Source organism: Cicer arietinum, chromosome 2 (genome assembly GCF_000331145.2).
Source record: "Cicer arietinum cultivar CDC Frontier isolate Library 1 chromosome 2, Cicar.CDCFrontier_v2.0, whole genome shotgun sequence".
NCBI lineage: Eukaryota > Viridiplantae > Streptophyta > Magnoliopsida > Fabales > Fabaceae > Cicer > Cicer arietinum.
The window spans coordinates 50,595,574-50,609,500 of NC_021161.2; the positions used below are offsets into that span (position 1 = coordinate 50,595,574).

Sequence of the window (13,927 nt, forward strand, 5' to 3'; positions counted from 1 at the left end):
ATCCAATATCAATGAAATCATAGGATAGAGGCGGCTTTAAATATTGTTGTTTGTAATTTGTAACCTTCAAATACTCTTATGTGATAAGGTTGCACAACATAACATAATATTTAACTATATCATTGAACATGCACAACATTCCTTCGCACGATTTAGCTACTACAAATGGAAATTCCCTAAACTTTTTGGCTTATCCATAAACAAAATTTATAGTGGAGATTTGTCGAAAAGGGATTGCAAATGTTTGAAGAAAATTTTGCATTGACCCCGTCAAAAAAGTTTTGTTAGCATGTGATGAGTTCTTGGTTCCATCTCACCTTCCTCGTTAATAATAAAGAGCCGCACGCATGCATGCTTGAAACGGAACTTCTTAAAACTAATATACATAAGTTCCCTCTTTCGTCTATGTGAAACGTAAGGGGAAAGTCTATCAAGAGGAAATTTGACTTACATCTCACAAGTGCATTTCTGTGGTACATGGTCAAACATTGCAATAAGATCAACAGCAACATCAATAACATCTATCCCAGAAACAACATCATTTAAAGCATCAAGAACATCAGTAGCAACTTCAACAACATCTACAACATCAAGAACATCAACAACAAAGGATTCAACCAGTTGATTTTCATTTTGTTCTTCTATTTGAAATATAAAATAAGTGTTATATGATTCTTGATTATCGGAAGAAAATAAAAATGTAAATCATATTCCTTTCAAAAACACTTCACATAAGCACAACATAGAGAAGTTCTTAACAAATGTTTTATTACTTTATTTTTTTCACAAACGTAATTTGTTTTTTTCTCTCTCAAATATTAACTTGCATACCACTCTAGGCTAGGCTAAAATCGAAAACTTAGTATCAAATATGTTCCCCAACTAATAATAACTCGAAGAGGTGTTTTTTTGTGCATTTTCTTTTTTAATGTATTTTTCTTTTGGTCATATTTGCACTAATATTGTGAATGAGTGTGTCTGTGAAAGTTTATTTACTATCCCTCTTGTTTCAATTATATTTATAAGAAGAAAAAAAAGTAATATTTGGTTTATTAAAGATTATACTTAAGTGGATATAGTTTTTTTTATTCGCGTTGTAGACGATCAAACATTGCACAACATAACAAAATCTTTAATTATATCATTGAACATACACAACATTTCGTCCCACGAGTTAGCTACTGCAAATGGAAGTTCCATAAACTTTTTGTCTGATTCACAAACAAAAATTTTGGTGGAGATTTTTCGAAAAGTGATTGCAAATGTTTAAAGAAAATCTTAATTGACTCCGTAACCAACAAGAAGAAAATAAATTCTCTCCGCAGGATAATTATCAATACGTATAATGGTATCGTTGTTTCCGATCAATTGATATTTCCACTTGAGTAATGTTATTCTTTTCTTTGTAAATCCTCACAACCTTATAGTGTTTATGTTCGTTGTCACAACAGAAATCAAATCCAACAGAAATAAAATCATAGAAGAGATGTCACTTTAAGCATTTTTCATTTGTCACCTCCATATACTCTGATGTGATTTAGTTGCACAACATAACGGAATTTTTAATTATATTTTTGAACACGCACAACATTCCGTCGCACTTGTTAGCTATGGCAAATCGAAGTTCCATAAATTTTTTGTCCGATCCACAGACAAAATTACGGGTGGGACTTGACAGGAAGAAATTGCAGTGAAGAAAGTTTGAATTCAGCCCGTTGAAAAAGTTTTCAAGCATGTAATAGGTTCTTGTTTCAATCTCACCTTCCTCATTCATAATAATGAGACCCTGTTTGAAATGGAACTTCCTAAAACTAATATCCAGAAGTTCCCCTTCCATTGAAAGATGCCGAAAAGACTATCGAAAAGAAGTTTGGCCCATATCTCATGGGTGCATTCCCATGGTAGACGGTCAAACAATGCAACATCAGCAGCAGCAGCATCAGCAACATCATCATCAGTAGCATCAACAACAGTAGCAACATAAAGAACATCAGCAAAAACATCAACAACAAAGGATTCAAGCGGTTGATTTTTATTTATTTTTTCCATCTGAAATATAAAAGAAGTGTTATTGAGATGAGTCTTGATTATAGGAAAAAAAAATGCAAACAATATACCTTTCAAAAATACTTTGGAGAAGCACACAAGAGAGACGTTCTTGACACTTTCTTTTTTTCACAAATATTTGCTTACTCACTCAAATGTTTGCTGCATACCGCTCTAGAGTTTACTTACTCACTCTATAATTATAAGAAGAAAGAAAAAAAAAAGTAATCTTTAGTTTATTAAAGATGATACTCACTACAAGAAAACATTAATATACCTATGGAAATTTATCCACGGATTTGAATCCGTAAGTAAATTATGTTTTACCTACGGAAAAGTCGTTAGTAAATATGTTATAAATTTTTTAATATTTTTAAAATTCTTTTCCATGGTTAGTCCTGGGTAAAGTTAAAAAACGCGATTTTTTCTAAGTTATTTTTCGTATTTTGTTTACTACGATTTTTCCTTAGGTAAAATAAGAAATTATAATTGATTTTTTATTAATTATATATAAAAAAAGTTTTTTTTTTATTTCATGTCAAAATATAATTACTAATTACTCTTAATTGTTATTATTAATAATTTAGCATTTATAACAAACACTTATATTCAAACATAAAGTTAACTAAATATGTTGAAAAAAAAATGTAGTAAGAACAAACCATAAATATGAATCAACTAGAAAGTAATTTTTTTCGGCAAGATTGGCGTGATACTTATCAATACTTACAATGTTATCATTGTTTCCGATATCTATCCATCCTGCACCTTATACTGTTGTCACAGCAAAAATCAAATCACACAACCATGAAATCATAGGATAGATGTGGCTAAGTATTATTATTTGTAATATGTGACTTCCATATACTCTGATACGATAGGATTGCAGAAATCTTTAACTATCATCAAATTATATGGTTAATATAAATTGAATTTAATAAAAAAAAACCAAATTAAATAAATGGTTCAAATATTAAACCACATATTTAAAATCAATCCCTTAATTAAACTTAATTTAAAAATTAATTGAATAAATTTGAAACATTTTTTACCTCAACTAATATTATGTTCTTGGAAAAATTTTTAAAATTGTTTTCTTTAGAAAAATATCGAAATCTGTTTGTTGCAAAAAATAAAATAAAAAATTAAAATCACTTTATTCTCAGAAAAATCGAAACTATTTTTTTCTTGGAAAAAAATCGAAATTTTTTTGTCAAAAGAATTTTGAAAATCTTTTTTCGAAATTTTATTTCTAAACTTTTTATTTCAATTTTTATTTATCGAGAAATATTTTACATATATTTTTCTTGGAAAAGATAAATAAAAATTCACGAAAATCTTTTGTCAAAAGAATTTTGAATTTTATTTTGAAAGACTAGTTCAAAATCAATTTTTACTAAAAACATATTCAAAATATTAAATTAATTTTTATTTATAAACCAGTTTCAAATCGATTCAAAATTAATCTAAAACTGATTCGAAAAGTAACCAATTTTTATTAAAGTGGTTATCAAGAACTGAACTAAACTAAACTAAACTATTAATGTATTTTAATTATATTCAGTTTTTGACCTAGTGAGTGAAAATCTTTTGTAAAGAAGATAAGGTTTGGGTAAGAAGTAAAAATGAAAGTGAAATGAGAAGCAGGAGTAAGAAGAAAGAAATGTGCGGTTCATAGAAGATGAAAGAAGTGGAGAAAGGATGAGAAAGATGAAATTTATAGTTTGAAATTGATTTGCGGAGAAAGAGTATGGAATTATTTTAAGAGTTTGAAATTTGAAAGGAGTAAAAAAAAAGAGGGAATTATTTTAAGTTTGAAATTTGAAAGGGAGCAAAAAAGGAGGGAATTATTTTTAAGGGTTTGAAATTTGAAATGAAACCAAAGAAGAGGGAAAAGTAAGAAGAAATTTGAATCATAAACCATTGTCATTATTACCTTCAAAATATTTATGTGTCGGAATTAAAAAATTGATATTTTGGATTTTTTTGTTAGAAATTATGTATCATAAATATATAATAATTTGAAATTTATAGTTTGAAATTGATTTGAGGAGAAAGAAAAGGAAATTATTTTAAGAGTTTGAAATTTGAAAGGAACCAAAAAAGAGAGAATTATTTTAAGTTTTAAATTTGAAAGGGAGCAAAAAAGGAGGCAATTACTTTTAAGGGTTTGAAATTTGAAATGAAACCAAAGAAAAGGGAAAAGTAAGAAGAAATTTGAATCATAAACTATTGTCATTAATACCTTCAAAAATTTTACGCGTCGGAATTAAAAAATGGGTATTTTGGATTTTTTGTTAGACATTATGTATCATAGATATATAATATATATTTTCCGTGTTTTATAATACGGTTAACCAACATGTTAATTAATCGATTACGATAATCTTTTTATGTTGCCTTGAACGGTGAATTATTCTTTTGAATCTGGTATCAACGAATATAATTTTTCCTAAAACAACATTACCTTCCAACCAATCAATAGCAATTTCTTGAAAACTCGCTTCAAATATACGAAACTTTGAGTATTTCCAGATGTTTTTGTTATCCCCAATAATAAAGCTTGATAACAAATTGCTTACTAAGTGATAATAAGTTTTTGTTAATGACGAAATTTGAGTTTAAATTTAGACAAATAATTTTCAATTAAATTTTACTTATTTCGCGATCAAATTTTAGATTACTAGGGACCATTCTCCTTGAAACCAATGGATTAAAAAAATTCATTTATAGATTTATTATAATGACAAGTGTATCAAACTTTATTTTCGGCTTAAATGCACTTTTAGTCTATCAATTTTAACTAAAATAGAATTTTGATCTTCTTGTTTCTAAATTTGAGATTTAGCCACCTATTTCACAAGTTTTTTAAAAGAATCTCAAAATTCAATTCTGAAACTTATTTTTTTAAGACGTTAATGATTTGAAATTACTATTAAATATACAACATTGTTAATTTAGAGATAAATTATATAAGATTCTCTCTCTATATACACATATTTACTCTCTATTCCCGAATCTTCATTTTTCCATTCTCACCTGACACAATATTGTTTTCCTCTTTTTCTCAAAATTGCATCTCCAACATTTCAGTTTTACCCAAATAGAGTGATTATTCACATATTTTCAGAATAAAAAAATAATTTTATATAACTTTAAATTTGAATTTTCCAAAAAGAAATAAAATCATGTAATCAGTATCATTTATTTCCTTTATGCCAAAATCAATTAAGGTTTGTCAATACATAACTTGATTTTATAAAACTCCATTCAATTTTCTACAACTTCATTTGTTTGGTGTAATGTTAAAATTTAAACTTTTAGATTCTTAGGTTGCATATTTGAGTCCACTAATATCATTTGAGGAGTCAAATGTAAATATGTTTATAGATGATCGTTGAATATTAAAGTCTTCTCATTCTTGGAATAAAACTCGATTCTCATCTTAAATTTAATCAAACAAACAAAATGTAATTTACTAAGATTTGTAAGATGTGAGTCTAACCAATAAAAAAAGTCAAGGCTAAGCCTAAAATATGGCGTGTCATAGATTCAGCTTGTTTTTAGTCTTCAGCTGGTATAAACTGGAAATCTACTTAAAAACGCATTTCAAATTAATTCAATGATATATAGACGGCATGAGAATTTGGTTTATATAACATTATACTTCAATTCAATTCTAATTTATGACAAACAAAACGGACAAAATAGGCAGCATCAAACTCATTTCATAACAAATAATTCTTGAAAATAACTAAATTATATACTCAGAACGGTGCTCAAATAAAAAGAATACTGAAGGAACAATTCAAAAATGATAATATCGTTATATGGCCCAAAAGTTTTAAGAAAACATGCCCTAAATTTAGAAATCAGTATGCTAATTATGCGATCCGGCATTCTGCAAACAATCTACACAGCCGATTTACATGTTTAATGCTCATAGTTGCAGTACAATAACTTCCTCCATAACACAAATGTTGTTCCAATATAACATTCTCATCACGACATAAAGAAAACCCTAATAAGATAATGATTCAAGGTTGTACAAGCAACAATTACTTCCAAGGTACGAGCTGTTATAAAAATTCCGACGTGCATATCTTCAAAGCTCCAGCAAGAAGAAACCTGACACAATTTGAATGTATTTAGAAAACAGTAAACAATAGATATGTGAGCTACAAACAGATCAATCAAGAAAAATAAAGGCTACTAAAAGATGAAGTAGGACAAGCATATACTAGAGACTCAAGGTATTGGGTACAACTGTACTACAGCTATGTTAAATTTTACAATTACTATTACTCAATGGACAATGAGTGGAGTCATTTAGTCTTTTGTACTTCGGGGAATAAGATATATTGCTGGTTGAGTGAGGACTCATCATCGTCCTCTTACAATAATTTACTGTATCGTAGTCTCAAATTCATCAGATTTCCTTAAATGTACAAAAGCTTATTAATTTAACAAAAAATAGAATCAATGCCATGTCATATTATTGCCAATTTTAAATTCTCAATAAGATTCATCCTCATCCTAACCATCATGGAACAATAAATAAGCTTGCCCTTGTAGCAAACATCCTATCCTCAAGGTCTGAAAACCATTAGCACAAGGGGAGGGGATGATTATAAAAACTCATAACGAAACCAAGCAGTTGAAAAAAGCTCCCTGGTTCACAGACCATATTCCTGAAAGAAAATACTATGGCTGAAAAAACCAAATTTGTTATTTGTTGTTGATATATTAATGGGTCAACAAAAGTTGATGTATTTAGTCTATATTTGAGACCAAATACATCAACTTTTATTGACTCGAGTTTGTTTAAAAATAGGAACAGAGGGAGTACATACCAGGCCCATATAGTGAGAGGACCGTTTTTATGACAGAAGTGAAGATTAAGTTATTTAATGGTCAGATACTCAGATGACATTATGTTCATGTCTTAACTATTCTGATTTGATACAATGATTGTAACTTACTCATTTCACTCTAACATAAAAAAGACTTTATCCCTTGATGTCATACACACAAATATACAGATTTATATGTATGCACGGTTCTACTATGCAGGATAGCAGAACAATGATTTTAACATTTTGTAGGAGTGATGACATAAATGCTGCTGCAACATCTACATGCCACAGAAAACCCGTATTTAATTAGAGACTTCTATCAAATTAATAGGACAACCTCCAGGCTTCAAATCCAAACACAACCCTGTTGTCTATCTATACTAGAAAATCCCTTACAATTGTACATCGATGACTATACACGTAACACTAGAGAATCCAAATATTTCCCAAGATTCTTATGATACCTACACAACCTTCCAAACCCCCTTTACATGCAGGTTTTCCATGCACAATTATATGCAAAGAATAAATAATTCACAGATGAATTCACGGCCAACATAAACACTGATTTTCTACAGAGAAGTAATCTCAATACCAAAGTAACTCGACAGTGGAACAAGAACAAAGTTAATACAAAAATCACACTGTTTCACACAAATTATAGAACAAATCAAATGCAAAAAAGTAGGCTGAAAATGAGAGAAAAAAGAGATCATTGTTTGACAAAGAGAATATTTTTAAGATCAGAGTCAGGTAAGTATACTTAATCTTCAATCCATCACAGTAACCCTATTAAGGGTAGCTTCACCTAAAGGCTTATATAACTAATTAAACTCTCCCTCTGTATTAGTGCACTTAAAGATGATAAATGCATCAGTAATATGTACCATAACAAAATTTGTGCAAAGGATTACACTTGCTACGATGTACTCTTAAGTGCAGTCCAGTACCTAGACACACCTAAACCTTTATTTTATTTTTAGATTCTTGATTTCCTTATCCTTAATAAGTTGCATAGTGCATTACTTATCAAAAAAGAATTGAAGTTTAAATTCAATTGAAATTCGCCCATCTTTGCTAACTCTACCAAAATCGGGTTTAGATTGACTAATATTAGCAAATCTAGTTGAATTTCAATCAAAGTTAAACCCTTTACTAGGATATAAATTTCAACAATGTGGAAATCAAATTAGACATGAAAACTGCACTGACAAATCTTTCAATTAGTCTAACTGCAATAAGATTAATATATTATCAACATGTTCATTCATAGTCTTAAATACTTCACTTGTGCATAGACAAAAAATTATCAAACAGCATCAATACAATATATTGAGTAAAAACACTGAAGACTTCCCTTAATACCAAACTGATATTCTACATATGGTGCAAGGGTTAAAATATGTCTATTTTCCATAATTTTTAAAACTCGGTTTGTTCCACTCTTCTACATATGCTAAGTTAAATTTATAAGGTAAATTCCGGGTACAAAAACGGAAAAGAATATGTTAATTCCAATCGGGGAAAAACTATATATATATATAATAAAGATTGCAGAATCATACTACATTTAAGCCAACTCACATGAAACCATTTTAACTCCATGTTTACAAGTTAAAACCAACATACAACATCAAAATTTAGCAGAACAGTATGCAAAGGAAAAATTGAAACAAGATTGAACTTATAGGTCTAAATCACTCAATCAAAACAAGTTAGGATTGCATTAACATATGCTACACTCTTGTAACATTTCTACTCATCAAAATACAGCTGAACACAATCAAGAAAAGAGCAGGAACTCAATGTACAAATCCAATTCAGTAACTCAAAGCATAAAATGAGGAAAGAAGAGACTTGTTCTACACTTAAAGAGAAAGATAGCTAAACAAACACAGACACGTTATCATCATCCATTTCAGCAACAGAAACAAACATACCAAATCCATTTTACCATTTTTACTGTTGCTGTTGTTGATTTGGAGCATTTGGTGGAGGTGGCATTCCAGGTCGAGGTGGACCGTAAACAGGAACACCACTTCCAGGAGGAGGAGGCATTCCAGGACGAGGCGGCGGAGCTTGCATTCCAGGGCGAGGAGGAGCAGGAGGTCCTCTCACCATCTGTCCAGGAGGAGGTGGGCCCATTGGTCTCTGTCCATACTGAGGAGGCGGCATAGAGAATTGCGGCGGAGGACCACCAGGTCTTGGAGGAGCAAATTGTCCAGGCGGCATAGGCGGAGGAGGACCCCTCGCCATTGGCGGCGGACCTTGTCCAGGATATGGCATCTGACCAGGCGGACGCATAATCGGAGCTCCACCAGGATACGAACCCGGCGGCGCGTTAAGCTGTGGTGGGCGCGAGATCTGCGGCTGCATCATACCAGGAGCAGGTCCACCAACACCACGAACCGGACCGGAGAGACCAGGTTGAGCTTGAATAACGGGAGCTGGAGGAATACCTCTCCCGGCGGCACGACCAATTCCAGGACCAGCCAATGCAGCGGCATTAACAGCCTTGGAACGAGACTCTTCAGGAGGTGGAGGACCTTCGACAGTCATGGAAATAACCTCTTCGCCACGGAGGAGGACGAGTCCGAGTGTACGGCGATCTTCACGTTCGCCATCGGTGGTTTTCTTTCCCTTTGCCGGTGGAAGCTTGCGAAACTCTTCACAGTCACCGAGGACGAGATTCATATGGCGATCGAAGGCCATGAATTTTCCAACTAGTTGACGACCGTCTTGAATTGTTACTCTCATGCGGTAGTTGATGTATTGAAGCATTTTGGAACTCTTAGACATCGACATTGTTACTATTTTGTTGATTCTCAAACCCTAATTCTACGAAGAAGAAGAAGTTTGAGTGACTGAGTATGATTCTAGGGTTTTAGATAAATATACGAGAAATGAGAGTTTAGAACTCGATGAAAATTTCGGGTGACCCGAACACGTTAGGTTTAACCCACCCACTCAGCTTCCTCTATATACGGTCCATAATAAAGAAAGCGGGCCAAGGCCCAATAAATTATTTCAGCTAAATGAAAATCTCGAGATTACTTTAAATTTTCACTATAACAATATATTTGGTCACTACATCAACCACAAACATTTTGATAGACTTAATTTATATTGTGAAAATGGACAAAGGGTAACTTTTTATGTTCTAATAACTGCCCATGGATTTGAGAGAACAAAAAATTTCTTTAGATGGATAAATTTTTGTGCCTCAAACAACTTTGTTGCAGGGGATGTAATTAAGTTTTAGTTTTCATTGGTTAATCGTCACAATATTGTTCATGTATTTAAAATCAATGGGTGATTCTGTAGTAATATGACTCTTAGATCGTTATGTGCGCTTTGAATCAAATTTATCTTTTCAAAACAATTTAATTTTTCCATTGACGTGGTAGCTTTTTATTTTGTATCTTACAAACTTTTTTTCACAATTATATCACAAAAATGAAAATAATTGGTAATAACATATTATTCTAACCAATAGAGTTTTATATTTTGTTTTATTAATTCTTTAAATTAAGTAAATTATTTGGATAGTTTTTTTAGTATTTGCATTCTAGATTATTTATTTTTTTAAACGCAATCTTTAAAAATGCAGCCTATTAATAATAGTAAAAATTCGGATCCGAGCGATAGCACAAATATGTATCTGACTAATTCTCAAAAGAAATAGAGCATCATTAATATAATTTCATGCGTATAAAGTAAATAATTGTTTATTTTATGTTATATATTTTAAAATTTAAATATATGTGTTATAATATACACCAACAACTATAGCAGGAGAACCTGTGAACAAATTAGTTAGTTCAAGATTTTGTAATTATCTGTCAATTTAGTAATTTTATGAAAGAGTAAAATAGTGTCTATCATACCCATTCTTCTGTTAAATCTAAAAGTAAAATAGGATGATGCGGTATTTCATGTACACATGAACCAATTTGATAGTTTAAAATTGACCATCTATAGATTTTTAGTTTAATTCTATCCACCCCAATGACCCCATCATTGATCATGATGATCTCCTCTGTCAAACAACCTAGTATGTCGATCATAGGTTCCAATGTTGTTCTCCAGAAAAAGGGTCACTCACACTCCATTGTGCCTTTTATATCAAGAGAAAAACCTCAGAGATGCATTGTTTCAGTGCAAAAGCCACTTCACCTTTCTTGTGTTGGTGTTGAGAATTTTATTGGGTCAGTGAGAGTTGAAAGAAGTGATCTTGTAACATGTGAAGCTTATGAAGCAGATAGATCAGAAGTTGAAGGTGTTGGTGCTACAGCAGAGGCTGCTAAGAAGGTGAAAATTGGGATATACTTTGCAACATGGTGGGCTTTGAATGTGGTTTTCAATGTTTATAACAAGAAGGTTTTGAATGCTTACCCTTACCCTTGGCTTACTTCAACTCTCTCACTTGCATGTGCGTCTCTTATGATGTTGATTTCATGGGCCACTAGGATAGCTGAGGCACCTAACACTGATCTTCAGTTTTGGAAGACTTTGTTCCCTGTAAGTAAATTTGTTTTTGTTTGTTTCCTCAGAAAAAAATAGTTTATGATTTTTCCTTTTTACTTTTATAAATGGATATGGATCATAGTGTTTACTGTTTTTTTTCCCCTTCAAGGTGGCTGTTGCACATACAATAGGACATGTAGCAGCAACAGTTAGCATGTCAAAAGTTGCAGTGTCATTCACTCATATTATAAAGAGTGGAGAGCCTGCTTTCAGTGTATTGGTTTCAAGATTTCTTTTGGGTGAGAATTTTCCGGTGCCAGTCTATCTGTCTTTGATTCCAATCATCGGTGGATGCGGACTTGCTGCTCTTACAGAGCTCAATTTCAACATGACAGGTAAAGAAGCTACTTTTATTTATTTTGACAAAAAAACATAATAGAAAGTTGAAGATAGGAGGATAAACTGGCTTGTTGTGAAATTTAATTTCAACTCAAAAAGGAGAATTTGATGCTAAGTTATTGAATCGAACGAAGTTAATATCACATCACAAATATCCCCTCTTTTTAGCAATATATCAGTACACTTGTTTTCACAAATCATGCATTAGTTCAACCACAATTGCAAAGGATGATTTACAATCCTATACTTGGGTGCATTGCATATGGCATTAGTGGTGGTTTTGATGAAATATATTTCTCATATTTTTTAATTTTTTTTCCTGCAAAGATTCAGTCACTCCCTCCTGACTTTGATTTCACAACTGCATGCTTCCTTTTATGGGCGCTATGATATCAAATTTGGCATTCGTATTCCGTAACATCTTTTTGAAAAAAGGCATGAAGGAATGTTTTCTCAATCTGATGCTATTGCTATGCATATTTTGTTAAAAGCTAACATGCCCTTTGGCTATATCACACACTAGTTAAAGAGAAATCAAAACATATACAATGTTCATAAACTATACATAATGCAAGAAAAAAAGTGTTTGAACTATTTACGTATGAGTGTTCATAAACTATCATAAAGAACATGTTGAAAAAAGTTGATAGCAGTTTACTTATATGTCATAATAAGCTATTTTTATTACTTGGACGTGTAAGTGTTTATACATTAAATTTAAAAATTAAATATTTAAAATCTAATTATCTCTATTGATTACTGAATTATACATGGTATCATATAACCTCTTAAATTATCATTTACTAATAATTTAAATATATTAGAATATCATTGAGAAAATATGCATTTGTGAACTACTAAACAACAAATTGCAAAGTGTGGCTATTATTGGAAAGTTGGATTTTATACCCTAATTAACTCTATACTTTCCATTTAAAAAATTTAAGTTTGAAATACTTAAAATAGTCTTAAGTAAACTGTAAAAATTAAAAAGTATTATTATACCCCTACAATTTGTATTTCTTTACCGGAAATTTTAGAAGGAACTAAATTTTCAATACTGGAAATTTCATTTTTGAAATTTCTTGGAGTTTTATTCGGAAATTTGAAATTTCTGATAGTTTATTTTCAATATCGAAAATTTCAAATTTTCGGGTGAAACTCCCGGAAATTTCATTTTTTGAAATTTTCGGTATTGACTTAAAACTATAAAAAAATTCATTTCTCATTGAATTTTCTGGAATAGTGTTTTTTTTTTTGTTGTAATTTTTTCCAGTGAGGACCAGAACGAGTAATGATAACAGTTACTCGATTTTGTCGGTCAATCTCTCTTGCCCATGATATGACAATTTCAAAAATTTTAAAAATAAATATATATACCGGATTTTTGAAATTTCTGATTGAGTAAAAGTAACTACCGGAAATTTCAAAAATTTGAAATTTCTGGTATTATAAAATTAACTACCAAGGCACAATTTTTCGATAGTATAAATAATGTACTGGAAATTTGTTGGCGAAATTTCCAATAAACAAATTGTATAATCGAAAATTTTAAAAATGAAATTTTCGGTAACTATAAATTGTATACTGGATTTTTAGACGAAAAATTTTACTTCCCAAAATTTTAGGCAAAAAATTTTACTTACCAGATTTTTAGAAGAAAAATTTTACTTGCAGGATATTTGATTGAGGAGGTCAGATTTTAGATTAACTTATTTTTTTTTTTTTACCATTTACTGATTAGAAATTAAAGGAATAATTTTGAATTTTTAATAATTTAGGAGATATACGTCTAATTGAGGGAGTACAAAATCTAACTTTCCTATTATTGTTACGAAAATTTTGGTGGGCCTTTGTCAGTTTGGACAAAATTCATTGAAGTTTACTAATTAGCTAGAAAATCCAACCTAGGTGGGCTGTGAGCCAAAGAAAGTCGTCCTTGGGTCCATAATTTTCTTACCTATTTGAAAATTTATTTTTTCACTTTCAAATCTTCTCGATCCTTAAATTTTATTCAAATTTATTAATTTAATGATGTATTTTATATATTCAGATTGATTAATCTAAATATGTATTTTTATTAAAAACATTAACGGTGAGAGAAGAAACAACCTACCTATTTTTCTTACCTAAATATGTCATTAGTTTATATATATATA

The 13,927-nt window shown here is 30.7% G+C and overlaps 2 protein-coding genes and 1 long non-coding RNA gene across 5 annotated transcripts in view; 1 reads left to right on the forward strand and 2 right to left on the reverse strand.

The window, feature by feature from the left end:
- Nucleotides 1-1,489: 1,489 nt before the first annotated feature.
- LOC113785434 (uncharacterized) lies at nucleotides 1,490-3,757 on the reverse strand. Of its 2 annotated transcripts, none has more exons than XR_003471503.2 (2): nucleotides 2,777-3,757; nucleotides 1,490-2,049 (listed from the first exon to the last, which is right to left on the reverse strand). It is a non-coding gene; the product is annotated as an uncharacterized lncRNA (long non-coding RNA). The 2 variants fall into 2 exon arrangements; XR_012161962.1 differs by having other exon boundaries at nucleotides 1,490-2,240.
- Nucleotides 3,758-5,853: 2,096 nt separating this feature from the next.
- LOC101489488 (uncharacterized) lies at nucleotides 5,854-9,806 on the reverse strand. Of its 2 annotated transcripts, none has more exons than XM_004491302.4 (2): nucleotides 8,857-9,806; nucleotides 5,854-6,174 (listed from the first exon to the last, which is right to left on the reverse strand). In XM_004491302.4, exon 1 carries the CDS (start codon nucleotides 9,705-9,707, stop codon nucleotides 8,862-8,864), a length of 846 nt encoding a protein of 281 aa, XP_004491359.1. In that variant the 5' UTR covers nucleotides 9,708-9,806; the 3' UTR covers nucleotides 5,854-6,174; nucleotides 8,857-8,861. The 2 variants fall into 2 exon arrangements, with proteins under 2 accessions (XP_004491359.1, XP_004491358.1); XM_004491301.4 differs by having other exon boundaries at nucleotides 8,843-9,804.
- A 1,125-nt stretch (nucleotides 9,807-10,931) lies between these two features.
- LOC101500294 (glucose-6-phosphate/phosphate translocator 1, chloroplastic) overlaps nucleotides 10,932-13,927 on the forward strand; it is an 11,791-nt gene continuing 8,795 nt past the window's right edge. The window contains exons 1-3 of the mRNA XM_004491329.1: nucleotides 10,932-11,423; nucleotides 11,539-11,765; nucleotides 12,142-12,215. Coding sequence (XP_004491386.1) covers nucleotides 10,932-11,423; nucleotides 11,539-11,765; nucleotides 12,142-12,215 — 793 coding nt within the window. The remainder of the gene's footprint in view (nucleotides 11,424-11,538; nucleotides 11,766-12,141; nucleotides 12,216-13,927) is intronic.

What these genes read in the sequence shown, in the direction of transcription:
- LOC101489488 (XM_004491302.4), bottom strand. Translation starts at nt 9,707, where the DNA reads ATGTCGATGTCTAAGAGTTCCAAAATGCTTCAATACATCAACTACCGC.